General features: G+C 36.0%; 4 protein-coding genes across 4 annotated transcripts in view; 2 read left to right on the plus strand and 2 right to left on the minus strand.

Annotated features, from left to right (window-relative positions):
* Window positions 1-1,267: 1,267 nt before the first annotated feature.
* On the plus strand, window positions 1,268-5,641 carry rplp2b (ribosomal protein, large P2 b). The gene is made up of 5 exons (XM_084107917.1): window positions 1,268-1,378; window positions 1,961-2,084; window positions 2,197-2,245; window positions 4,984-5,079; window positions 5,524-5,641. Exons 2-5 carry the CDS (start codon window positions 1,962-1,964, stop codon window positions 5,598-5,600), a joined length of 345 nt encoding a protein of 114 aa, XP_083964043.1. The 5' UTR covers window positions 1,268-1,378; window position 1,961; the 3' UTR covers window positions 5,601-5,641.
* Window positions 5,642-10,529: 4,888 nt separating this feature from the next.
* Window positions 10,530-11,610, minus strand: saa (serum amyloid A). Its single transcript, XM_084110463.1, has 4 exons — window positions 11,550-11,610; window positions 11,313-11,408; window positions 11,069-11,207; window positions 10,530-10,917 (listed from the first exon to the last, which is right to left on the minus strand). Exons 2-4 carry the CDS (start codon window positions 11,398-11,400, stop codon window positions 10,779-10,781), a joined length of 366 nt encoding a protein of 121 aa, XP_083966589.1. The 5' UTR covers window positions 11,401-11,408; window positions 11,550-11,610; the 3' UTR covers window positions 10,530-10,778.
* A 3,312-nt stretch (window positions 11,611-14,922) lies between these two features.
* fth1a (ferritin, heavy polypeptide 1a) lies at window positions 14,923-20,408 on the minus strand. The gene is made up of 5 exons (XM_084107628.1): window positions 19,986-20,408; window positions 18,379-18,484; window positions 18,044-18,190; window positions 15,443-15,568; window positions 14,923-15,359 (listed from the first exon to the last, which is right to left on the minus strand). Exons 2-5 carry the CDS (start codon window positions 18,478-18,480, stop codon window positions 15,201-15,203), a joined length of 534 nt encoding a protein of 177 aa, XP_083963754.1. The 5' UTR covers window positions 18,481-18,484; window positions 19,986-20,408; the 3' UTR covers window positions 14,923-15,200.
* A 6,610-nt stretch (window positions 20,409-27,018) lies between these two features.
* The window catches only part of sh3gl3a (SH3-domain GRB2-like 3a), a 42,473-nt gene continuing 41,551 nt past the window's right edge, over window positions 27,019-27,940 (plus strand). The window contains exon 1 of the mRNA XM_084108939.1: window positions 27,019-27,269. Coding sequence (XP_083965065.1) covers window positions 27,225-27,269 — 45 coding nt within the window. The 5' untranslated portion in view covers window positions 27,019-27,224. The remainder of the gene's footprint in view (window positions 27,270-27,940) is intronic.

A 27,940-nucleotide genomic window follows, 5' to 3' on the forward strand; every position in this document is an offset into this window, starting at 1 on the left:
AGTCATCTAGGTTAAAATAACATGATTATTTCATTTCATTTTTTAAATTAAATTTTTGGGTGAACTATTATTCACAAATCCACATGTCACATTGACATCAGTGCTAAATCATACAGTCTGATGTGCTCTTTACACTCACATTCTTTCCAATCTTTCTATCTATCAGAAACCTTTTCATGATGATTTTCTAACGCACTTGAATGAGCAATTAAAACAATAGTTCACATAAAATGAAATTTTGTCATTAATTTTTCATTCCAAGCCTGTATGGTTTTCTTTCTTCTGTAAAACAAAGTAATGAGATTTTAGGCAGAATGCATTAACTGCTCTTTTGCATACAGTGAAGGTAGATTGATATTCTAAAACAGCTGTGTGTGTGTGATAAACACAATTACAGACAGCTCAGCTGTGTAATAACAAAGATGCAAACCATTTATATAAATGGTAGCCTATTCTAGTAGAATGTTGTTACCTTGAGCATTATTTACCTACAGTGTTTTCATAAAGTTAGAAAATATTATTCTCATAAAGGTAAAAAAAAAAAAAAAAAAAACCTCTGAAAATCATTTCCAGGGGAAACCATTTTGACATTTTAACTAATAAAGTTATTTTAATAAGTAAAATATGTATAATTAATAAGTTATTTTCTGACTCTGTTGTCCAGGTAATTGTGATTTTGCATAATAGGCCTACACTTTTGGTTTACATGCTCACGAGTAGGATGATGATAAACAATGACCTCTGCTGGCATGTTTTAGACTGTAATGGTACATTTTTGCTTTTGAGGATTTAATTGATATAATAACGAAATATATTGGAATTTATCAGATTAATTTTGTCCTGTAGACTTTTAGAAGGAAAAACAACATGATACTTTTCTTCTCACTCTAACTCCACAAACAATGACCAACCTAGAGGACATGCATTCATCAGTCTGTGCTTTTCTGCCATTTTTCTGAAAGTTATAAAAGTTTTTTTAAATGATGTGTTTCCGTGTGTATAAACGATAATATAGCCTAAAACAGCAAACAAACAGCAGATTTATGGCAAATGTTACAGTAATATCTACTGGGCACACTGGGGAGTGATTGAGCACAAAAATACCAGGCAATTTTATTGTTACACGTTTTTAATATTAGCGTAATATGTTTAAATAAACATAATGTTTCATCCATAGGGTTTCGTCCGAAAAAAAGGGGGGAAACGAGAAGAGACTCCGCCCTCAACCTCGTGATTGACGTGCTTTTCGTCCTATCGATTCGCTCCTCACAGGTGACGTCATCGGTAGTGTCGTTTTCCCGGTTTTCGCCACCCTTCCGCTTCCTTTCTGCTTGCACGAGCCCGCTTGTGAACACGCGAGTCTTCCTCTCTCCGCAAAGTGAGTGAATAAAAACACCGATTTAACAAGCACACATAAAGTTCAAACGAGCGAATGGTGAATGTATTTGAAACAATAAAACTCCTCAGTCCTTCATTTGCGAGACTGATATAATACAGAAGCTCAGATTGATGTATTATACTCAGTACGCTAACGTTAGCAGTAACGTTAATTCACCCAGCCATGTGGCAAAAGAGTAGTAAAAGAAATGTAAAGATGTAGTAAAAGATGGCGCTTGAGCCATTGTTTTATTTAAAGTACACTAAACACTAAATGTCCTCTTATTCTTTTATTATGCATCACTTTAGTAGGAGAAGAACTCTATTCAGTTAAGATTTTATGTACACATTTGTGATGCACCTTTTTTTTTTCTTTTTTTTTAAACGTATGAATTGAATAAATATTGTGTAAAATTAACTCCTTAACATTCAGAAGTTTTGTTTAATATAATTTGTTAAATGTAAAAAATCATTATTGGGGCATTCAGCTGTCAAAATATTTTTGAATGATGGCCATTATTCTGGTCAAAACTGTTAATGTTTCCTATATGTTAATGCATTAATTTCTCTTTATTTGATGTAGGATGCGTTACGTAGCTGCTTACCTGCTCGCTGCCCTTGGAGGCAAAGATAGTCCCAGCACAGGTGACATCAAGAAGATCCTGGAGAGCGTCGGCATTGAAGCCGATGATACTCGTATGGGCAAGGTAAATCTATTCATAAAACTGCGCATGAACACTGAGACAGGATCACATGTTGTGCTTTTAAAGGACTACATACATTCAGCTTCTCTTTAATGTTGACTCTTCTGTATTGTAGGTTGTGTCCGAGCTCAATGGCAAAAATGTCGAGGAAGTGATTGTCCAAGGTAAGTTTGGTTGTTTTAGCATAGTGGTTACAGATGTGAGGGACTTGAGAGGATATGTTTAAGTCCAGGCTAGGGTTCCCATGGTCATGGAAAACATGAAAAAATATCGGGGAATTTTAAAACTATTTCAAACAAAGCTTTAAAAAGTTTTGAATGTCAAATCCGCTGACTATATTGATGTTTATAAAAGCAGAGTTAAAAGGTTAGTTTACCTAAAAATAATTTCACATTCAATATTCACCCTCGTGCCTTTCCAAACCCATAAGATTTTCGTTCATTTTCAAAACGCAGATATTTTCTCAATTTATAGTCTATTCACCCAAAACTCTGACGTCAAACAGAATTGAGTATTCAGACAGACCTTGGTATAATCACATATAAACACTGACCAGCGAACATAAACAGAAGCGCAACCGTACTTGTAGTCGAAGGAAATCCAAGGCACTCTTCTTCAGAAATTTTTAAAAAGCCTTTATTTGACTGGGTATCTCATAATAGAAAATTTAAAAGACATGGGGGAAAAAAACAACCCACGCGTAGCGGCACAAACAGCCTTCTTCAGGGTATGCTTTCCAACCAGACAATTTCCTCTTTTATAGGTGCTAATTAGAAACCGCAACCGTACTTGCTTGATGCTCAAGAACCAATGAGATTATCGCGTCACACCAACATGTTTGAGCTTACCCATGAACCAATGAGGTTTGTTCTCACGCCTCAAGCAAGTACAGTTGAGCTTCTGTTTATGTTGGTCAGTGTTTATATGTGATTATACCATGGTCTGTCTGAATACTCAGTTTTGTTTGGCTCTAAGGTGTGCATTTAAAACTGTTTAATGCACAGACATTTTCCAGCCAGTTTAATCACTGTTCTATATTAATGCGCTGATTTCATTGAAGCGCACAGAGATTGGAGATCGCACTGTGTACGCACACAAATGTTCAGGAGCACAGAAATACTGGCCCGCAACTTTTAAAGGGGGGGTGAAACACTCATTTTCAGTCAATCTCATGTTAATCTTGAGTACCTATAGAGTAGTATTGCATCCTTCAAATCTTCAAAAAGTCTTTAGTTTTATTATATTTATAAAAGAAATATAGGCTGTACAGAGTCTTTCCGGAAAAAAACGAGCGGCTGGAGGCGGGCCGTGTGGGCGAAGCTAAAGCTGTGCTAACGCGCCAAGCTAACAACACACAGAGACATTTGAAGCAGTTTTACTCACCGCCTGCGGTTCCACCCACGACCGCGAACCTTTATCATTGTGACTGCTCGATCCTTAAGCATTAGACGATCTGCAAATCCGTCGATCTGGGCATTGTTTATAAAACAATCATCGTCGAAATGCAGGGAACAAACAGTCTTGCACAACTCCGTTGATGTTCTGAAAAAACAAACTCCATCCACTGGTCCCTTAACACTGGGTTCTTTGGGAATCTTTGCAGGGTTGTCTTGCCCTGGCAACCAAAAACCCACTTCTTTGGTGACACTGACTTCCTTAAAGCCGAGCAGAGCGCTTAGATGAGGTACTGCTTTCGCTCTCTTCCCTCTCTGGTCTACGGATGCGCCCGCGCTGTTCCGGGAGAAGTGCCCTTAGGACCCATATAAGGAAATTACGCCCCAGCTGACGTCACACAGACCCATACTCGAAAAAAACTTTCCGAAACTTGTGACAAACCGGAAGGACAGTTTTTGGCACAGAAATACTCCTTCAAACGTACAATTTAATTTTTGAAACTTTGTCCATGTTTAGCATGGGAATCCAACTCTTTAATAGTGTAAAAAACTCAGTATGCATGAAATAGCATTTCAACCCCCCATTTAATTAAAATCGCTTTACTACTGAATTGCACTACATTTTTTTCTCAGCAACGAGGGAGTAAAATCGCAGTTTTTGAATCTCGTAGCTTCACTATAGAGGAAAGATGCTGCACAGATACATATTTTTCTCTCTAAAATTAATTTGAATAAATGCTATAATTTTACGGCACTAAGATCATCTCTGTCTGATTTAAAGGGGGCATAATGTTATATCCAACGAGCCATAACTGATGAAAATAACCGTCATTTTTACTTTTCTAGGTCAAATATTGTTCTGAAAACACCATTAACAGCTTTAACTTGTCAATGCTGGCCAATGACCATGATATAAGTGGAATATTCATGTCTAACTGTGCGTTAAACAATTAAAATGCACTCCACTTCACATCGTGTGGTTCTTTGCCTCGTGCATTAAAATCATTTATTGCACGTCTTGCTGTGGATTGTCCTCTGCGTAAAAGCCAAATTAAGCTTGGTCATCATATAAAGCATTAGTGTCTCTTCAGAAGACTTTAATTAAACTGCTGGATTCATATGGATTTATTTCAGTCTTTTTATAAACGTTTTAAACCGTCAATGAGTAACAATTTTCATTTTTGGGTGAAACCTTTAAGGCTTATTTTCATTGGTATTTAAGTTCGTACGTGTGGGTGTTATGTAGGCTTTTTTTGATTTATGTAATTGTCTTGTACAGCACTTTGGTCTACCTTGAGGATATTAATAATTTAAGAGAAATTCCAGCTTTAAAATAGTTTCATAGGAATTGATTTGAGTGTTTGTGTTTTTCTTAAAAGCCTTATCCAGTAATCGCAAACAAATTTTGGTCAAAGATTGCATGGGAGCCCTGCAGAGTGTCCTGGATAAGAAACAAGGGTACAGGATCAGTTTGAGCATGTCTGTGTTTGTTTGTCGCCGTCTGTCAGGTTTCAGTAAGCTGGCCAGCGTGCCGTCCGGTGGTGCTGTTGCCGTTTCCGGCTCTGCCGCCCCATCCGCTGGAGCATCTGCTGCTGCCCCTGCAGGTCAGTGCCTTATTTTACCCTGTCTCTCTCTCTCTCATGGGGTTTGACAGTATAGCTCACAACTTTTTAGCATATAAATGCTAAAAGCATGACAAATATCAATTATAGGTAAGTAGATTCAAAATGTTTAAAGTAACTAAACAGTAAAGTTGCTGAAAGTAATCGAAGTATGTTTTCACTAAATAAACACTATTATGATTGTATTTATATATTTATCTATATTGTGAATGTTGCAAGTATTTCTCAATGGTCTTGATCATTCTTTCAACCAACAAACGTTTTGTCATCGTCTTTAAATTTATATTTTATTGGCATATTTTAGATATTAAGGGCAGTATTATGAAATATAATTACATGTGAACTGTTCAGGGTGGAGTGTTGGTTGGTTTCCTTTAGGTCCTGTAATGTTGTTAACGTCTTTATCCCTTTTCTTTTTTCCTGCAGCGGAGGAGAAGAAAGAAGAGAAGAAAGAGGAGTCTGAAGAATCCGAAGATGACATGGGATTCGGACTCTTTGACTAATCTGTCTCCTCGGGACCAAAATAAAATTTATTACAAAATGATTTTTGCTTCCTAGTTCGTTTCAGAATTTAAGGTCTTTTTCAATGTTTATAATGTGGAGTAGGATGAGTGATTAGAATCTGTACACACACTATCACACACAAATACACGAGTTACAATCTAGTTACATTTTCACTGCTTTGAATCTGATGCCCCTCAAATAACTTTTCCTCCAGTAATTTCTATGCAAAAACCCATTGGTTGAAGACATGAAATCAGTCATTTTTAAAAACACACATTATGCTAAATATTGATTACAAAAAGCTTCATGACTGCAAGCCTGAGACTTAAAAAAAAAAAAAAAAGGATAATCCTTAGTCTAATATTTCCTTCAGAAAAAAATATTAAAAGCTCACATTCCATATAGATATATTGGATTTTTGCACATAAATTGTAAACTAAAACCTCTCGAGCACGGCGTCCTTACATTGTGTTGAGGCAGTTTCTAATCTTGTCTTTTTGCTGAGTCATGTTTTTCATTGACCGTAATGGGCTTGTGCTTGGACATGGAGTTTCCAGAGTGTTATGTGACGCAAATGTTTTGGCTTGTGGCCGGTTCTTGTCTTGCATAACTTTTTCTGGGAAGTCAGTTGTCTTAGAGTCAAACATGATTATTTACTTAGGATCGAAAAGGTGCAAAAAACATGTAAATGTAGCTATCTATTCTAATCCAAACCATTATATAACCGAATAGCTTATATCTGAATGTCTTTTTTTTAAAGTTCACCCAAAAATGAAACTTCTGTCGTCATTTACTCTCCCTCAAGTTGTTCCAAACCTGTATGACTTACTTTCTTCTGCTGAACACAAAAGAAGATATTTTGAAGAAAGTCGGTAACCAAACGACTGATGGACCCCATTGACTTCCATAGTAGGGAAAAAAAATACTATGGATGTCAATGGGGACCAGCAACTGTTTAATTACCAACCTTCTTTAAAATATCTTCTTTTGTGTTTAGCAGAAGAAAGGAAATCATACAGGTTTGGAACAACTTGAGGGAGAGTAAATGACGACAGAAGTTTCATTTTTAGGTGAACTATCCCTTTAATGCATTTGGCGGACACTTTTATCCAAAGTGACTAGTGCATTCAAGTTACATGTATGATCAGGTCATGCATTCCTGGGAATCAAACCCATGATCTTGATGTTGCTAGTGCCATTCATCAGGATGTGAATCCAAGATGAAATTAATAATTTTAGTATGGCAAGCCGTTTTAACATTTAATCCTTAAAACCTAGTCTCTAGATACTAGTACTTATTCATTAGTTACTAGTATTTATTATTAGATACTAGTACTTATTCATTAGATACTAGTACTTATTTCGATAGTGAGTAGTAACTATTATTTTGTTACTAGTAACAAATTTAAATTTTTTGCCATTGACTTCTATGGGGATCTGTCATTCAGATATCAACTATTCAGTTCTGACTAGTGTGTATTCCAAATGTGACTAGTACGTATTTATTAGATACTAGTAGTTATTTATTAGGTACTAGTACTTATTTTTTAGATACTAGTTCCTATTACTAGATACTAGTATTTATTCAATAAATACTAGTACTACGTCATTAGATACTAGTACTTATTCATTAGATACTACCTATTAATTAGATACTTCTACTTATTATTTAGCTACTAGTACTTATTCAATAGATACTAGTACCTATTTATTAAATACTAGTATTTATTCCAAATGTTACTAGTAAGATTTTTTATTTTACTAGTAAGATTTTTAATTTAACTCTCCAGTGGCCGTTCTGACTAGTCATAACATAAGACGAGTAAAAAAGCAGTTGTGACTAGTAAAATAAGAATAGTTACTAGTAACAATTACAAAAGATACTAGTGTCTAAATAAGTACTATACTGAATAAGTACTAGTAGCTATGAATAAGTACTAGTATCTATTTAATAGGTACTAGTATTTAATGACTTATACTAGTATTTATTGAATAAATACTAGTAGGGCTGCACGATAATGGCTAAAATTATAATCACGATTATTTTGCTCAAAATTATAATCGCGATAATTAATCACGATTATTCTCATTTGAGAAACTACAGAGAAAGAGAAGAGACAGTTAATGGTTTTGCACGAGTATTTGTGCAAAATCCGAGCAGATTTGGTTTACACGAATTTCCCCAGCAAAGTGAGTAAACATAATAACATGCCAAATTGGCCAGTGATTTGACAGCGATAGTTCGCTCATTTTTAGCCACATTTGGCGGGTTGGCGGGTGTTAATTTCAAACCATCAGACTTCATTTAACCAACTACAACTTCCTCAGACAGCAAGCCAATACAAATGGCATGATTTAACGTTAGATGAGCGCTTTGTGAGGCGTCTTCACATTAGATCTTCTAAGCGACACATTTCGAAAATGAGACAAAGTACAGATCGCTCAGCAAATTCGTACTGCAAAGAAAAATAGTCTACTTGTTGATACACACTGAAAACAGGCAGTGGCTGTCGTTTTCAACTGATTCACGAAACACATCATGAAAACTGGTAAAAAGTTAAACTTCAAAAAATAGAACAGTGAAACTCATTTAGAAACAGATTTAGTCACACAAAGAGCACAAGTGGCTTGTGAAGAAAAAGACTGGCTGTATAACAATTTCATGCAAACAGAATATCGCTGTGGAGATTCCCTGGAAAACACAGGGAATAAAATGTAAGAGAAAAGCTCTGTTTGGGTAATTTGGGAGATTCAAGATATTCAGATCTGGCAACCACAAACATCAATGCTAGTGGGGACTTGTTTACAATGCAAGATAATGCAAATGTCTAATAAAAAAGCGTTTTCAGGATAAAAAACGAGCGGGCAAATATCGCGACGATTTTTTAAAATTAATCGAGAGAGGCAGATATTGTTATCGCGATTAAAATACGATTAATCGTGCAGCCCTAAATACTAGTATCTACTAATAGATACTAGTGTCTAAAAAATAAGTACTAGTACCTAATGAATAACTACTATTATCTAATATAACTAATGAATAAGCACTAGTATCTAATAAAAAAGTACTGGTACCAATATAATAGGCACTAGAATCTAATGAATAGCTACTAGTATCTTTTAAAAAGGTACTATCTAACGAATAGGCACTAGTACCTAAAGAATAAGCACTAGTATCTAAATAATAGACACTAGTGCCTAAAGAATAAGCAATGAATAAGTACTAGGCTACTTAATGGAATAGATACTAGTATCTAAAAAATAAGTACTAGTAGCATGAAAATAGACTAGTAGGTTTTAAGGATTAAATGTTAAAACGGCTTGCCATAATTGTGGTATTTTTCCCCCTTATGAAATGATTCAAAACAGATCATTGACTACCTTAATTTCAGTTTTGCTTTTGTATGGAATTTTGCTGTTTACACTCCAAAATGTTAAAACAGTTTGTTCTTTCAGTGTAAGCACTGAATCATCCCAATACATGGAAATTCCAGATGCCTGCAGTCAGATGTAGCCAACACTAGCAAAACATTGTGTTTGCAACTTTGCATGATTATGATTTCACTTTTATTAGATACATTGGCAAAAAATAATTTTGACTTTTGAAGTTTTAGTGCAACAGTACATCAGACAAGAGCATCAAACAACATAGAATGATTGCAAGATGGGAATATATGTAAAAAAAATAATAAAAATAAAAAAACTTTTTAAATATGAAGCATTTCATGTTAAAACTTGGGAATATGTTACCAAATGAAATAAAATTAACACAAAATTTAAGTTCTTTTATAATAGTCGTGAAGGGCTGGTTTAAAAGAAACCAGAATTGTACTATTTGTTAGTAATGAAATATCATATATCCATGATGGATTAGCGTAAAGACAGTGTGCTTGAGTGACCAGCTGGAGGCGCTCCAACTTAAACAACCAGTGACGTGAAAGACCAGTGGCAGAGAGAGGGAGGACTAGAACCCTCTCACAGTACTGTTCATCCACCCATCTATTCCATACATTTGCTAAAGCGCTTGTCCCATTGGGTCGAGGGGAGGCTGGAGTCTTTACCAGTGTCTCGAGTCGTAGGCAGGAAAACACCCTGGACATATGGCGGTCCATCACAGGGATGACACACACACACACACACACACACACACACACACACATTCATATTCACACTCACACCTACAGGCAAACTTACAGTTTCCAATTCACTTGTCCTGTATGTCTTTTGATTGTCAAAGGAAACCAAAGTCAACACGGGGAGAACAAACTCCTGGCACATTTTGGACTCCAATACTGCACGTACATCATTGTACTACATGTTTTTGATGTTTTTTTAATGCTTTATTATTCGATAGTGACTAGTAACTATTATTTTGTTACTAGTAACAAATTAAAAAAATTTGCCATTGACTTCTATGGGGATCTGTCATTCAGATATCAACTATTCAGTTCTGACTAGTGTGTATTCCAAATGCGACTAGTACGTATTTATTAGATACTAGTAGTTATTTATTAGGTACTAGTACTTATTTTTTAGATACTAGTTCCTATTACTAGATACTAGTATTTATTCAATAAATACTAGTACTACGTCATTAGATACTACTTATTCATTAGATACTACCTATTAATTAGATACTTCTACTTATTATTTAGTTTTATTAGTTTTTTCCCCTATAACTTGTTGTCTTTGGCAAGTAAATTGACTGTATGCTTTCTGAATGAGAATTGTTGCCCGTGTTATGGTGGAACGAGCTTAGTTGAAGTGACATATGAAGTGTTCAGCTCTCATGGCTGTGTGTGTGTGTGTGTGTGTGTGTGTGTGTCTACCATTTTTGAGGACAAATTTGTATTTATGTCATATGCATTACTGTTAAATGCAAATAAAAAAAACAAAACAACAACAATGGAAATAGACATACACATGAATAAGTTGCATTCTTTATTAAACATGTTACATTGACTAAATGATGCGCAAAACAGTCAAATCAATGTGACATGAAAGATTACATTTTTGTTGTCACAAATGCAGATTTAATGAATGATAATTGTCAAGATGTAAAAAGAGAGTGTTAGTTTAATATTTGTTATGCAAGATTTAACCAAGCAATTTTAGAGAAAAAAAACAAAACAAAAAAACATCCTGGAGGCACTGATGATTTGAGAGCTTTTCTGTTTTCAGTACTTCCTGGGAAGGCCGTTGGGCCTGTAGCGGTTGGGGTCTCCACCGTTACGCCCCCAGCGATTGGCCTCCTGGTCAGCTGCAGAATCAGAGTTGCCGTGGCGACTGAGACCCTGCAGAGCCTCTCTTCCATCACTGCACACATCATTAACATTTCATGATTCGAAATTCCCCAAAATCATTTTAATATGCTGCTGTTTCATTGTAGAGTGAGGGAGAAATATCTAAGTGCTTATCAGGAATCGAGTAATCAAATCTGCCACAGTTAGTATGATTTTGTACGTGCCTGATGACTTTGGCTGCCCATCTGCCTCCCGGGCCTCTTCTTGCAGCATCATAGTTCCCACGTGCATGGAAATACTTGTCTGAGTTCTTCCAGTTGGCATCCCTCATATCCCTGTAGGCTCGCCACATGTCTCTCCCACCTACGAGACACGGTGAAAATGGTTCAAATATGCCTACAGTTTGACTCAACTGCAACAAGTGCATGTCTCAAGTTAAAAGGAGGTATTAAAGGAAAAATAAGTGACCTCCAGCGGCTTCTGCTGGGAAGCGGTACCACTGCGCCTGGGTCCCAACCACCAAAAACACCACCAGCACAGCAAGAATGAGCTTCATGATTAGAACTGAACACAAACATATTTGGACAATCCTTAGAAAATGCTTTTATCCTTAGCAACTTATCATACACTCAAAGAGAAGTGTGATCCCTGCACATAGACATTATATTTGCATTAATATAGAGGTGAGTGTAGTCAGTCTCTTACCTTTGGTTTGCTCAGTTCGGTCACATCATGTCTTCATCCCGCCAGCTCCATTTTTATAAGCCTCGGACTGGGCTGGGCATGGACTTTCCCAACTGTGATGCGCCAGATTGCATTAGGAAAATCTGACAGCTCTAATTTGGGGAAAGTCAGAATTTATGAAACATAACTTTATATTTGAGATATTGCGTCAGAAGACGAAGCATTCTGAGATGCAACTCTCCAAACTTTGTAATCTTCATACTGAGATGTACTATACAAAATGAAACCATAAAAATGTAATTCGTATTATTATTCTTATTCTTATTATTAATAAAGAATAATTTAAAACATGCAAAGGAAGTGTGGTATGGCAGAAAGCAAATAGTTTTGTGGTATACAATTTTAATTCGTAAAAAAATATTGACACTGCAAATTGTGCAACCTTTATAGTTAGATGTACATTACAAAATTAAGCCATAATTAAATACATGCAAAGGAAGTGTAGTGTGGCAGAAATGCATTAGTTTTGTGGTATAAAGTGCTTATACAAATATGTTTAATCAAAATAAATAATTGTAACGTAATTCAAGTTAATATAAATATTATGCAAATAATTTCAGTTTCACTTCTTTACTATTGTCACTTCCAGCTCTCATGGCTGTTGAAACGTCTTTATAAAGGTCATTCCGGGAGAAGGAAATTCCAGATGTCTGCACCTGGTGTGTGTGTGTGTGCGTGCGTGCGTGCGTGCGTGTGCGTGTGTGTGTGTGTGTGTGTGTGTGATTTTTTAACTCTGAAAGCAAAAGCATTGAAATCTTTATTATACCTGTAACTGATAAAGTTGACCCACACACAGAGAAGTGGGCTATGACCTTATAAGATTGTTTTGTCAGATAATAAATCCATTATTAGCTAAACAACAAATTCAGACTCTTAAACTCACAAGCGTACAACAGCTCACATGTTTAGTTTCCAGTTACCAAAACAGAAATGAAAATGAGAATGCATAACAAAGAATATTGTACAAAAGAGGTATTTTAAAAATAAAATCCCTACCAAGAACTATCATTCTAACCAAAATGATTTTTCAAAACATTTTCTAAAATGTGTCAGATTTTATTAATTATTTACACTGCTAAAATTTGGGGTCGGTCATACATTTTTATTTAAAAAAAAAAGTCTATATGCTCACTAAGGCTGCATTTATTTGATCAACAATACAGTAAAAACTGCAATATTGTGCAGCGATTATTACAATTTAAAATAACTATTTTCTATTTGAATGCATTTGGAAATGTAATTTATTCCTGTGATGCAAATTTTAATTTTCAGCATCATAACTCCAGTCTTCAGTGTCACATGATCCTTCAGAAATCATTCTTAAATGATATGATTTGCTGCTCAAGAAACATTTCTTATTATTATCAATGCTGAAAACAGTTGTGCAGCTTAATATTTTATTGGAAACCATGATAAAAATAATAAATTTCAGGATTCTATGATGCAACAGCGTTTATACATAAAAAAATAATTTAATTTTTTTAATTTTAAAGTTTTAATTTCTTTTTTTTTAAAATGAGTATGAGTGAATTGATCAAATTGGTAAATACAAATACAGAATTGTATAGTTTATATATACTTTAACCAACCAATACTTTAATCTGCTATTCCCTGCTGCATGTGCATGGCCTTAAAAGTAAGACACTAACCTGTCTGTAAGAATGAGCGTAAAAATAGATTGCATATATAATCAGTGTAACAAAGCAGGGCTCACGATGACATGCAGTTTTTTTGTTTTGTTTTTTTGCAAGTTCGTCTTGACAAGCACATAGACGCAGGTTTGGATCAAACTCTTGTTCTTGTTTCACCACGTTCTAATGCTGCCTTCCTCATATCTGTTTTGTTGTCAATCTGGATTATGAATTCATTATTCAGTCATGTTTAGTCTTGTACTTCGCGTTCAAAGGTTCTTAGTCACTAAATGGGATTCATCATGTGATTAGCTTTTAATTCCGAATGAATGAATAAACACTGACCAGTTCAAGCCAGAAATTGACAATTAAGGTAGCAATGGTTTCAAATGAATCATTTGTATTGGAACAAAAGAAGTAGGCTACACAATGAACTGAAACACTTTCAAATGGATCATTTGTGTCAGTTTTGGTCTGCAGAAACCGCTCATTGTTATTTCCACATGATATAAATGCATCGTTTACTTTTTATATCAATGACAGTTGATAGAAGAGGAAGTGTATACTCAGGTTATATAACACCTGCTTCTTATGAAAAGAGAAGTAGCCCGTTTTTATTTCCTTCTCAACCACTTTTGTTCTTTTGATGTTATGACTACGGATATTAGATGTCAGATCTGGCTTTCACCACTGCTATAAGCACTAGTTTCACAGACAAGACTAAAATGCGTGTTTAAGCGGTTTTAACTGAAAGCAACTTGCAGTGACATGTCTTAAAATATGTCTCGTCATTGTTTTGTCTCAAGATGGATGCCAGTAATGCTTTTTTATTAAGGCGTGTTTATAAAAGCTAATGTCCTAATTGAACAAAGGCCTAATCCTGGATTAATCTAAGACCTGTCTGTGAAACCAGGCCTAAATTTAAAATAAGTGGCTTCATAATAAACTCAGTGTTGTAGACTGAAACATTGGATCAGATGGGTGTCTAGTTTCACTGGCATCAATGCAAGTCTACTCATAGCTAACCTAAGACTGTGACGACTTTGGTCACATTTATCACCATCAAATACCATCAAACCTTAATCACTGGATTAGCCATAAAAATATAAAAACCTGATACAAATGTTTGCAAATTATGAGTCACATTGTGACGTGTAAAACAAACCCACACAGAAGTAAACTGAAAGGAAGATACTGCTACAGCTATGAAAATAATTCTGGTTTATTTATCATCAACCTACACTACCATTCAAAAAGTTTGAGGTCAGTAATGCTTTTCTGCAAGGATGTATTAAATAGATGTAAAGTAACTGAAGGATCATGTGACACTGATTCAGCTTCACATAACAGGAATGTTACATTTAAAAAATATATTCAAATGTAGAAGTTATTAAATAGCAATACTAAACTAATATTATCAAATAAATGCAGCCTTTTGAACAGTAATGTATACAGAACCCAAAACCAGAAGAAATTAACTTTTTGATTCTTACTGTACAGGACAAATTTAACTGTCATTCAAATTGATTTTTTAAACTACTTTTTACAACTCCTGCCCTCAGACCTCAATATAGATTCAAATATGCAATGAAAATTAACTTAAGTTTAAATAAATTGCATTTATTTCCATAAACAACCCCATCAAACAAGCTCACAAAGGGCTCAAATCAAAGCCTGGAAACACTTAAGAGTCACAAGTCAAGTTCAGATCCCAGAGGTTTCTGTTTTATTGATATGGAGCATAATTTCATTGACGAATCACACAGCACATGCAGATAGGAGACAGATATAGACAGCAATGGCTTATGAGACGTGCAACTTTAAACAGCAAAGCATTATGGAGCAAAACAAGCTTAAGAGGTTTTTCTGCTTAAATAACTGGACACACAAGTTGACCAGTCAGTCAAATAACATAAAATAAAGTTTGATGGCATGTAGGGCATATAGCAAAACTAATCAGCAAAGGAATTGGACGGAGCGTTTAGCTGCTCTCCTTTCCAAGTGTGAGCTTGTCAAACATGTACTCTGCCATGCCGTTTTGGGGAGCGCCCATGCGGCGCAGGTTGGTCACCCAATCGCCCAGTTCTTTGATGGACTTCACCTGCTCGTCCAAGTAGTGTGTCTCAATGAAATCGCACATCTGCAAGAAACAAAAAGGGTGCGTTTGGATTAGGTTTAGTTTGTGATTGAAATATGCATTGATTTCTGAGGTGTCACACTCACGTGAGGGTCGTTGTGCTGAGAGGCCAGTTTATGCAGCTCCAGGAGGGAGTGATTGACGCTCTTCTCCAGCTGCAGGGCACATTCCAGCGCTTCCACGCCACTTCCCCACTCATCCTTTTCCGGCTTCTGTCATACATAAACACAAAGATTGTGGCATGAGCAAAATCTTATTACAGTGCATATAAATGTAGTAACCCAGCAATAGCATCACAATAAAATATATTCATGCATTTAAAAAAAAGCAACGCATATTTTTACATAGCCCAGAGAAATACATGGTCTTGGAACTTGTTAGATGCAAATATATAATGCCTAAAACATCCTTTAATGCATTCTAACAAGTTTTAGGTCAAATTTGCGGGAAAGTTTGGATTGTAGGTCTTACGTGACTATTTCTAATTGAGAAAATTTTGCTTTGACGGATGCATTGAGACATTTTTCTCAGAGCATAGTCAGCATACCTAACATTTTACAGTTGTATCCTTATCTATACATGTTAGGAAGTCACGCGAGTAATTTCATTTCGCAAGTCAGCAAGCTATGCGAATCTTCACAAACAAAACTGAAGTGCCTGCAAGCTCAAAAAAAGTGTTTAATTGCCTATATTCATTTTCATTGCTTTCAAATTAGGGATACACTGATTTGAAAATTGATCGATACCAATAACTGATAATTCTTTGTTTGAAAGCCGATAACCGATATATTAGCCGATAAATCAATTTTTATATAATTTGAGAGCCTGATTACAAAAACAAAAAAAGTCACCATTTAAGGCCATGTCCCAAGCACACAATTATAATGTTCTCATAATTTTATGTAAGCTATATGACAGTTGCGATGCACGCGTTGCATTTAACATTTTCTTTAAAGGGTAACTAAACCCTAAACCAACTTTTTTTAGTTAATGATCTATAAGAATGGGGCCTTATTAGTGCCGTTCATTGATTCGAGTAACTTTTTTGACATTTGGGTATAAAGTGTTTTAATTCTAAAATATATGGTGTAAAAACGTCTGAGGGCCGCCCTCTTCAGGTTGAACGGTGGCCACTGCAGTTGAATTTTCCAATTGGATGTTGCGGTACTGCGTGACGTAAGCAGGTTCCAGCTCACCACGCCCTCCCTTGGTACGAGCTCACCACACCCTTGGATGAGCTAGCGTAGATTTATCTGTATTTAGTACAGTGGTCAGGGTACGTAGGTGTAGTGTTGCTGGTTGCAACAGCACCGCTGGACTGCATAGCTTTCCAGCAGACTTGTAAATTAGGCGCTAGTGGTTGCATGCACTTGGCCTGGAAGACCGTGAATGTGAATCCTGCATTTTACGCGGAATTGCTTTTGAAACGCAATAGAGGTGGACATGGGCTTCTCCACACAGCTCGCGCTGAAAAGCGACGCAGTGCCAAACGCTGCTCCTCCTGCATGGACTCCACCACCGCAGCGGCGTCTTGATGCGAGTGATCATGTATAAATCAAAATTTATGGTTAGGCTAAAGTTAATCCTCTGGGGTCGACAAACGCGTCGGCGCATTTTGCTGGATTTTTTCACATAGCGGCAAAATATGAAAATGCCTATAGAGAGCGTGTGCTATTGACATCAACTCGATAAAACTCATCAGATGCATGTACTTTATGTCGTCTCACGACCCTGTGAGTCACTCTCCATTTTAGAGAGTCTGACAGCAGGTCTCAGGTGCACGCCCCCTCCCGTTCACGGTTCGTCCCCTCTATCTCCGCTGGGGTCTGCCCACTTTTCTAGCATTTTTCAAATATTGCCAGTGGGTGGAGTCAGGCTCTGACCAGGGGTTTAGTTACCCTTTAAGTGATTTAAAGCAATTCAAATCCATCATGGTGAACAGTGTGCATCTGAAGTGTCTCTGCTGAAGGAAATAATCCATTTATCGGCTTTAATATATCAGCCAAATTTTCTATACGGCCCGATGATAACATTAAAATGAACAAATATCGGCCAATACGGTGGCCAATGTACTGTGCATCCCTACCTTTAAATTGCACATTGCTTGGAGGAAAACACTGGGCAGGATGTGAACATTTTGTAGATAATGGATTTTAAAATCAGTCTTTTTTAATTATTACGGTCAATCTAAATAATTTAAGTAAGCTTTTTTCATCTGATTAATCGAAGAAATAAATCAACAGATTATCAAAATAATTGTTTGTTGCAGCTTTACAAATATAGATTAAACAATAGACAAAATGCGGTTTAAACTTGTGATGGCAATTAGTCAGATGCCAAGCCAACTTCCTAAAAGCATTTCACGTGAACTAACCATTTTTGCATTACCAATGAAACTGATAAACAGTCCTGCCCTCTTGCAACTCATGCAATTATCATAAAGTGTTATTGCAAAATCTGTACCAATCACACTATATAACGTCACAGCGCCTGGTCCTAAGAGCATTTGTGGTTGCCCACTATGCTTTTTAATCTCTCACGATGGCAAAGCGCAGCTTAATAAACATGCCTACTGTCAGTTGAAGTTTAGTCTGTGTCGGTTAAAGATAAGAACCCCACCCCAACTCACTCCTCTCTATCTCTGTGTCCTGCCAAACTGTAATGCTATCACGTGAACACAGACGTACCTTCACGTCCTGCAGAAAGATCCTCCCTCCCCTCTGGTTCTGAAACTTCATCAGTTTCTCAGCATGTTCGCGCTCTTCTTGGGACTGATGGCGGAAAAACTTTGCAAAGTTGTTCAGAGCCTGATCATCTCGGTCGAAGTAGTATGACTGCATGAGAGAAATGAAATCATCAGAACAGACAATTAGCAATAAAGGAAATGAATCATTGACCAAACTTTCAAGCAAAGTTCACTCATATACTGAACTCAATGCTCCTTCCCACCATCCCCTTCACCTAGAACACTATACTTTACTCCAAATGGGAATGAAGTGTTGTAATGGCCTTGGACTCTCACCATAGAAAGGTAGACGTAGGACGCATACAGCTCCATGTTGATCTGGCGGTTGATGGCCGCCTCGCAGGCCTCCTCAAAGTTCTGTCGCACCTGAGAGCTCATGTTTCTGTAAGAGAGGACACAGAGATTAAATCTTTCGATTGCAGAAGATAAAAAAAACTGACATCCCTGTTATTAACCACATTGTAGTCTCGCCATCATCAACTTCTGCATTACCATGCATCGTTGCTCACCGCAAACCCACTAATAATAGGGTCTATTGTCTGTTCCAGGCACGGCAGCAGGTGTTTAACAACCCTGTAAGATGCTGTATGAAATTTAATACGTTCAGGACAGGTGGTGTTAATCTTTAGCCCTCTTATTTGTTTATGAGGAAAAGCACATGACTGCATGGCACAGATAATTCTACTCTAGGTTTGGCCTGTTGGTCCAGTCTCACCTACTCAAGAGATCTGGCCAATGTACATAGTCTAATCTATAATTAACTCCCCTATAATTATGACACCGTCGAAAAACATCTTGAGAATGAACGCATCTGAAATTTGGCCTAGGGCAGTGGTTCCCAAACCTGTCCTGGAGTACCCCCAACACTGCACGTTTTCTTTGTCTCCCTAGTCAAACACACCTAATTCAACTCATCAGCTCATTAACCCATGTGATGAACTGATGAGTTGAACCAGGTGTTTTTTATTCGGGAGACAAAGAAAACGTGCAGTGTTGGGGGTACTCCAGGACAGGTTTGGGAACCACTGCCCTAGGGTAACTCCTCATACAACATATTCAACAAAATACTAGACAATCTCGAAGTATGTTTACTAAATAAAGGATTAGGAAAAACCCTTTGTGACCTGGGAACATTAAACCAAACCTGTTGGAACGGCGTCAAACGATTTTCTGAGCGTTTTGGATGGTAACAACGCCAGTCCCCATCCACTTTCATTGCATCAAAAGAGCAGTGCCCAATTCCTCAATAATTACATTTTAGCCGTGAAAACAAAAGATTGTGACGCAACTATCGAAAACAGCTGTTAAGCACGCAAAAACGAACTGTGAAATTACAGCTTTTTTAATTTTTATTTAGAAAAAAATGCCCAAAGTTAGCAAACATTTAGTAATCAATTCTTTCGCGTGCAATATATTATCGTGTAAAATTTAACGTTGTAACGTTACACATTGGGACACTGAAGTCCCAGAAGTAGCGTCACCATTTTTTAAAGAAAATGCTCGATGTTATTGAATATTTTTGGCGAATATAACAAAAATGCTCCAAATCCAATCTATACACACGCAATACCAAACGCAAAATGGTAAGTTAACGTTATCATCATAAAAATACAGATGGCCTTTACAAACATTACATCAATTCAAATGAACGACAATTAGGCAGTCGAAGTCAATCCAGTTTTATTTCATTAAAATTCCTTTTTCCATGCATGACTAAACCGCATAAACAAACAAACAAAAATGGCGCCTTAGCACAACGCTCGCTATTGATGGATGCAGCAATCTCTACGCAAAGCGAGTTAGGCTATTCGTGTATCAAAACAAAAATAAACAATTTGAATTGAATATATGAATAAATGTGTTGATTCTGATGGAAGACTTACCTTTTAGTAGGTTTTACTGCTTTTGAATGGTGTTATTCGTAAAGATGGTCAACGACGCCGGTTCGCGTAGATGTTCTTTTTTTAAAGCAAGCGTCTTAAAACCAAATTTTCGATTTTGACCGAACACAAAATTAGTGGAATCAAAGAAGTTGGATGATGGAAAAGCGAAAAGACAGAATTTCGGTTGCCGTTCAAGCACTGTTGAAGCAGGTAACCTTCAGTCTGTCCTCGTGGCTGAAACGATTATGAACTCAAGTGCAGTGGCGCAGGAGTATTTGTATGACGTACTGCAGAGTCATTGAATGACGCAACACGCACGAGTCACAGGATCCACCCCGAAATAAAGCCAGGCGAGACAAATGTGAAAAACATTCATATATAACAACTAAAATAAATAAATAAACATATTATTATAATATTCTTATAATCTACAACATAGAGAATATCATCATCTAAAATAAATAATTACAAAAACTCCCCCCCCAAAAACCCCCTCAAAATTACCGGTAAATTCCTTAGTGATTCAAGGCACTACAAATTTGCTTTTTTAAAGATATTATTATTCCTATAACTGGTTTACAGAGTAAAAACAATTAATATATATATATTTTTTTTTATTTAACCTCTCATATTTTATTAAAACAGTGAAAACTCCCCCCCAACTTTAAGTTCAAATCAAAGTTAAAGTTAAATTCTGATATCCAATATTATAAACATGCAGCAACAAGAGGAGTCCAAAAGTTTCTATACAATAATTAGATTTTTCCTTTTCGCTAGTGCCTATATTTCAGAAGCATTAATGACATGCTTTGGAAGTGCTGGGTATTAAAATGACCAAAAATTGCAGTCCTATAAACATACAGGGGAAGGAAAAATGTCTAGACGCTTCAGTATTGTACGTGTTAGTGGTATATAATAAGAGGTTTGGACTCAATAGCTTGATGCTACACAGGATGTCAGGAGTATCTGAGTATCTCGCTGACTCAACAACAGTCATGTTCATCGGATTATAGGGCTTTTTTGCGCAATAGAGAAAAAAACCCCTCTGATTTCATGCCTGAAGAATAACTAGTATGTATATATCACACTGTTTTCAATATAAACTCTTGGAAATAAAGGTCGCAAAAGAACAATAACCTTTTTTTTTTTTTTGAGTGAAGAACATTTGACATATTTCAGCATCATTACAGTCTTCATTGTCACACGATCCTTCAGAAATCATTCCAATAGCTGATTTGTTTAAGAAATGTTTATTATTATTATTATTATCAATGTGGAAAGCAGTTGTGCTGCTTTATATTTGTGTGGAAACCATTCCGAAGTTCAGAAGAAGAGCATTTACAGTATTATTAAAGAGAAATCTTTTGTAACATTATAAGTATCTTTATCGGGCATTGGCACTTTTATGTGCCATTAAATATGTGCCATAACTTTTATTGTGCCAATACAATGCTGTAAGATGCTGTAAGACAGTATAGTGGATCATATGATCATATCACATGATCTCTGCATGGCCACTGGAAACATGATATTATAAAGTGCTGACTATCCACTTATTCATTCCTAACATCGGTCAAACCAGTTTCGCAGTCAATAATATGTAGAATATGACGTATGGTGGATACCAAGGTTTTCCAGAACTTGTTAATGTTGTGGAACATTCTGTTGTGTAACAGTAAGCGTCTGAGTCAGAGATGCATGTGGCAATTGAACTACAGTTAAGGGAACTATTAGCCTAAATTATTACCGGTATTATTATTATAAAAAAATAAATCAAAGAAACAAAAAAACGGTACTTTTTACCCTCCTGCATATTTGTAGCATCTTCATATATTCCCTTGTGTAGTTAAGAAATCTGGCTTGAGCAAAGGTCCTTTTACCAATCTTTCACAATCCAAGAATTGTTTTCGGAAGCTTTGCATTATGACAAAAGAAAAAAGTACAGAGTGTGAAGTGAAGTCACAGATCGTACTGTCTTGCAGTGAAGGATAAAATCATAAAGAGTCGACAAAGCATTTTAGGTCGGTCATTAGTAAAACATAACAGGACAGGTTTTCTAATGCACACCAAATAGTTTGTTTGAAGTAAAAGTGGATCATTTTAAGGTGTGATCGCTAAACAAACATAATTGATGCAACGGTAACATCATCTCATTATACATAATTGAGATAATTATATTTTTCTCACTATTCATGGCACCGCTTTCCATAAAGGGCTGGGAAATTAGAAGTATTTACAAAAGGATTACATTTAATGAAACCAATGGTTTCACTAAGGAATAATGAATCCTTTTAAAGCTATAATTATTTCATAAATATACAAAATACTCATACATTTTTGCAAAGATTTAGAAATAAGCAGAGCAAATAGAGAGTCATTATACTCTTTTTTTTTTTTTTTTTTGGTTCTAGAAACATTTGAATCCTTTCATTTTCACCACAAGCATTTTTGTAAAAATTCTCATAGGGATAAACATTATACAAGTTCTGGGAAAATACAAAGATATAAGACAACACTGTCAATATGTGGTTTTGTTCTGTTCCTGTTTTCCTGCATATGTCCTTGTTTGTTACCCATTAGTTTCAGCTGTGTCTAGTTTGGTTTCCTTTGTTCAATCCCTGTATTATAACCCTGTGTTTCTGTTGCTCATGATCAGTTCTCGTTTATGCTAATGTGGTTTGTGTTTGATAGTTTTCTGCTCATGATCTCCTGCATGTTCATTTGGATTTGTTAATAAAAACTATTCATTTTGGATTTGTTTCATCGTGCGATTAACACAGCATGTTACGGAATCGACTAACCCACAAACATAGCAAAACTATATTAGGCCTAAGACATTGATTGCATTTGCAAATACTATTTATTTCAAATTTATTTCAAATCAACTACAAGTAGTAGTATAGATAAACTCAATTAAGTCATTCGCAGTTATTCATGGACTGGTTTTAAAGGTTTCTACGTTTTCACTGGGGATTTTTCTGTTCCTGATTGACAACCAAAAAAGCTACACAAAAGCAACAGCGTGAGACAATAGTGGCTGGACTTTCATCTCTGGGCCACTAAACTTTCTATGAGAGGCAATATTTTGTGGATCTTGGAGAAAACAGCAATGTTATTCCTACACTGTCAGAAATAGGGGTACAGTAGGAGTCCATTTCTGTCCCCCAAGGTACAATCTACACTAACGTACCCCATAGGGCTTATTATTGGACTTTAAGGTACATATATGTACCTTTTTGAGGGTCAAAAAGCATTAAAAGGTACATGTACATGTATATGTGTTTCTTTTAAGGGTTAAGGTACAATATTGTACCCTTGAGGGTACAGCCCCAGTGACAAGCCATTGTACCCCTAAAGGTACAATTATGTACTTTATTTTCTGAGAGTGTATGTTTAGTCATCCTGTACTCCTGAACTTGCAGCCCTGGGAAATCCTGGGACAGCACAACCCTATTCTTGTACATAGCCGCTCCTTTGGTGCCTAAATCCTAATCCAGGTTGTATAATTGCATGGCAAAAGCGACCTACTTTTTAGTTTTTACTAAATGCCACTTAACTTTATACTTTCTTCAGAAAGGTTAAAACAACAACAACATACGGGTCTTTTCACAATGCAGATAATTTTCATCCAACAAAGTGAACTTTTTTTAATGACTGACTAATATGTTTTTCAATGCCGTATAGATACCAATACCGATATCTGAAGAGCAGGGCAACCACTAATGGCCAATATAAAGTACAAATAAATTGTTGATAAAATGAAGGATCATGCTGTGTTATACATACGAATGAATTAGCATTAAAATGAAACACACAATATTTTACACAGGGGCAGAGCTGATGAATATGGGAATAAGAGACAGACAGAAACCCATTAAGAATAATAGTTAGCCTACTAGAGAAAGCTATTACTGTACTATATGTACGACATCTAGTGGTGAACTTATGAAGCTGCAGGCTAGAAGTATAAAAAAAAGTCACATTCTCAAAAATAACTTTCACTTTGAACAGACAGACAGATCCTTCTGTTAGACTGTGTCACAAATGAATTAGGTTGAATAGCTGTCAGCTGTTAAATTTAAGTACAATTAGATAATACCAATTTAGGTCAACCAATTACCAAGCAATGCTTAATTTTGTTCAGTCAGTGGTGTAAAAAGGTCGCATTAGCAATTAAAGAAAAAACACTTAAGCAAAACATGATCAGGTCAAAGTGTCTGAATGATTTTTGGTCCCAATTTTTTTTAATACATTTTACTGGTAGTCCACTGTATGAAGATTTATATGTAACAGTTTACTTTATTTTGCTATCCTTACTTGCATAAATTAACTATAGTGTCCTGTACCCACTAGTAAAAAATATATCAAAAATTATATCTGGTGTCTGAATATCTTTTGGTTTGACTGTATATAGCCTAAGATTTTTTTTTTTACTGTTTTTGAAAGAAGTCTCTTACGCAGTAAAAAAAAAAAAAAAAAAATGCGGTAAAATTTACAGCAACTTACTGGTAATTTTGGTTGCCAGTAAGCCTGTAAATTTACAAGAGTACTGTAAAACATAATCTACAATTACAGTAAAATTTTACAGCACACCTGTAAAAGCAGCAAAACTAGCAGCTGTGAATTTACAGTTCTTTACTGTAATCTTTAAAGTATGTTACTGTTATTAATAATGCACTGAATTAAAACCTGAGATAACTCATTTCATTTGAGGAAATTAATTTGTCAATTGCCATTAAATATTTATACTGTGAGCTTATTTCATTTGAGTCCACTAAGAAAAAGACTTAAATGAGTTAACTAGAAACATCAATTTAACTAAATCCTGCTAGTTAACAACAGCACACATGAATGAGTTAAAGAACTTAACAAAAAGATCATCAATGCATCAGCAACTACACAGTCACAGCCTTTAAAGAAAGCAAAACACAGCATATCATCAATGTTTCTCTGCTCATCCTGGACTGAAGCACAGGCTCTACTCTTCAGCACAATGGTGGCCCACACAACTCAACAGAAACCCTTTAAATCCCAACAGAACATTAAACACTAACAGATCTCCACTATATAGTTATGTGCAAAAACACATAAAATCAAATAAAGTAATTCACAGATTTTTTGTTGTTGTTGTTGTTTGGTAAATTTGACTGTGATATTTTACAGTAAACAACTGACTTCCTGCCACAGCCTTAGAGGAAATCAACTGAAGATCAAAGACATTAAATCTCTCAAGATCTCAGCAGAGGAGGATTAAACAACTCCACAAACAGCTTTAATGTCTTCTTTTATCTTCAGTTGATTTCATATAGGGCTGTGGCTGGAAGTCAGACCAAGGCTGCATTTATTTGATAAAAAAAAAAAACAGTAAAAACACTAATATTGTGAAATATCATTACAAATTTAAAGGTACACTATGCAACTATTTTTGTTCACAATGTATTCCAACCCGTGTTTTTATCTAATCCTGAGTAGGCCAGTACCTGAGAGAGAAGTAGCTCCGGCTACAATGTTCTTCCGCAAGGCGCATGCAGTTTTGTTTATTAACATGTAGAGCGCCAAAAGTTAATAGGCTATGCATAACTGTTTTCTATTTGAATACATTTTAAAATGTAAATTATTTCTGTGACGTCAAAGCTGAATGTTCAGCAGTCTTCAGTGTCACGTGATCCTTCAGAAATCACTCTAATATGCTGATTTGCTGCTCAAGAAACATTAGGCTATTAGTATAATCAATGATGAAAACAGTCGTCATCCATGCACCCACTCAGCACATTCACATCAAGCATCTAAATTACATTCAAATCGTACCACAATGCAACAGACGCTTCCAATGTCTAAACAGTGAAACACTTTGCAACATTAAAATAGCCTAACAATACCAAGGTCAATTTCAGCAATCAAATAGAGAGGATGTAGGCTACATTTTAAAACTTGCCTGAACTAATTCAGAAATCAAAAGGGAAGCTACAGTAACTGTATTCAAAAGTCGAATTCAGAATCGAACATCTTGGTAACACTTTACAATAAGGTTCATTAGTTAACATTAGTAAATGTATTAACTAACAACTAACAATGAGCGATTTGTTACAGTATTTATTCATCTTTGTTAATGTTAGTTTATAAAAATACAGCTGTTCATTGTTCATGTTAGTTCACAGTGCATTAAATAATGTTAACAAATAGCCTACAACTTCTGATTTTAATAACGTATTAGTAAATGTTGAAAATATTCAGATTAATAAAAGATGTAGAAATATTGTTCATTTTTAGTTCATGTTAACTAAGGTAGTTAACTAATGCTAACTAATTAACTTTGCTGTAAAGTGTGTGTTCTGCTTTTCACTAGTGGCCTCGGTGCATCCTACCCATAGACTGTAAAAAATAATCCAGAGTTCTCGCGAGAGCACAAGTTGAATTTGCTCAGCGAGTTAATTCATCTTAATAATCATTAATTAATTAATCATTAATCTTTTAGATTTAGATCTGGATTTCAAGGCTAGGTGCATCCCACTTTAGTTAGGCTATAAACTTCACACAGCACAGGGTGTTCTCTCGGTAGGGTTCATGAAGTGCCACCAGGGGGCAGCGGATCGCTGTTAATGCTCTGCGGGTACCGGTACTCGAATTTAATAAATCAGTGGCTCCCAACAGTGGTCCTGGAGTAACCCCACTGCCCTTTTTTACGTATCTCTTATCTTAGGCTGATGAGTTGAATAAGATGTGTTTGACTGGGGAGGGAGACATCTAAAATGTGCAGTGCTGGCCAGGACCAGGGCTGGGAATCACTAACTACTCAGTTTCACACACACTCTCTGTGCTCCTTACACAATTACAGATATTTACATAATAGTCTGGATTCTGTATCAGTGCCTACAAAGAATGGTTTGTATAGTCGCCGCATATTCCCTGAATGGATGTTCGAGCGGCTGAAGGTTCCTCTTATTTCTGTCAAACCCTGATATAGTGTTTCTGTTCGTAAAGGGGTTCTCCGAGATGCTGCCGTGACGTGTACGCCTCTCCGCCAATCACAATCCTCGAAACAAACATAACCGACTAGCACTTGTTAGTGAGGAAAAAAAACCCACCGCGAAATGCAGGTCCATCTTCCAGCGGCGGTGAAATAAACCGAAAGCGTTTGAAATATATTCATATTTGTGATTTTCTGAAGGATTGGATCACCATCTTTTGCCCCGTGAAGATTTTATTGTCATCTATCTTCGTGTTTCATTTTATTTGAGGATGTCGGTGGCGGGGTTTAAGAAGCAGCTGCACAAAGCGAGTCAGGTACGTTAAGGAGACGCCCGAGTTATTACACTGTTTATGTTATAGACTAATACCCAAGTTATGAGGGGTTTAACAGATGACCGTGGAGAAAGCACTCATGTATTGTCATCTGAAGTGGTCTGGTTGGGTTTTGTGCTTTAAGAGGCCCATAAGAGCGGCAGAAACGCCGCTTGACTTCATATCTGAATATTTCTGACAACTTTGTCACATTTGTATCAACGCTTTTGTTGATATATATCTCCGCTCATTGTGATGTAACTATACGGCTTTTAGTGTGCATATTCTCTCGCAGCTTGCTGTTGTGAGGCCTGCTTAAATGAAACTGGTAATTGTGTTCATTAATTAGTGTTGAATGTATTGTTATGACTATCATAATCATCATAATCTATAGGGGAAGTCCAAGAACTGAAGTGTGGAGATGTTATCACGACTCATGTTGCGTGATGATGATGTCATTTTTTTTATTATGATGTCACGTGTGACCAGGCGGTATTCCTTAAAACTTGCTAGTGTTCATTTTTGTTTTAGTTTTTGAAGAAAAGAAAAAAAATACTATTAGCCTACTTATTCCAATAATTACTAGTATCTATTTAATAGTCACTAAGACTTATTCAGTACATTCTAGTACTAATTCTGCCCTACAAGCTACTATCCTATTATTAATACCCACT

The sequence above is a fragment of the Abramis brama genome (assembly GCF_963993115.1).
Source record: "Abramis brama genome assembly, chromosome: 3".
Taxonomy (NCBI): Eukaryota; Metazoa; Chordata; class Actinopteri; order Cypriniformes; family Leuciscidae; genus Abramis; species Abramis brama.

Coding starts and splice junctions, on each gene's coding strand:
- fth1a (XM_084107628.1), bottom strand. CDS start 18,480: ATGAGCTCTCAGGTGCGACAGAACTTTGAGGAGGCCTGCGAGGCGGCC. Junction 15,569..18,043: donor TCTTTCTGCAGGACGTGAAG/GTACGTCTGTGT, acceptor TATGTATGACAG/AAGCCGGAAAAGGATGAGTG. Junction 15,360..15,442: donor CTCAGCACAACGACCCTCAC/GTGAGTGTGACA, acceptor TGTTTCTTGCAG/ATGTGCGATTTCATTGAGAC.
- saa (XM_084110463.1), bottom strand. CDS start 11,400: ATGAAGCTCATTCTTGCTGTGCTGGTGGTGTTTTTGGTGGTTGGGACC. Junction 11,208..11,312: donor CCCAGCAGAAGCCGCTGGAG/GTCACTTATTTT, acceptor CGTGTCTCGTAG/GTGGGAGAGACATGTGGCGA. Junction 10,918..11,068: donor TGGGCAGCCAAAGTCATCAG/GCACGTACAAAA, acceptor TGATGTGTGCAG/TGATGGAAGAGAGGCTCTGC.
- rplp2b (XM_084107917.1), top strand. CDS start 1,962: ATGCGTTACGTAGCTGCTTACCTGCTCGCTGCCCTTGGAGGCAAAGAT. Junction 2,246..4,983: donor CGAGGAAGTGATTGTCCAAG/GTAAGTTTGGTT, acceptor GCCGTCTGTCAG/GTTTCAGTAAGCTGGCCAGC. Junction 5,080..5,523: donor ATCTGCTGCTGCCCCTGCAG/GTCAGTGCCTTA, acceptor TTTTTCCTGCAG/CGGAGGAGAAGAAAGAAGAG.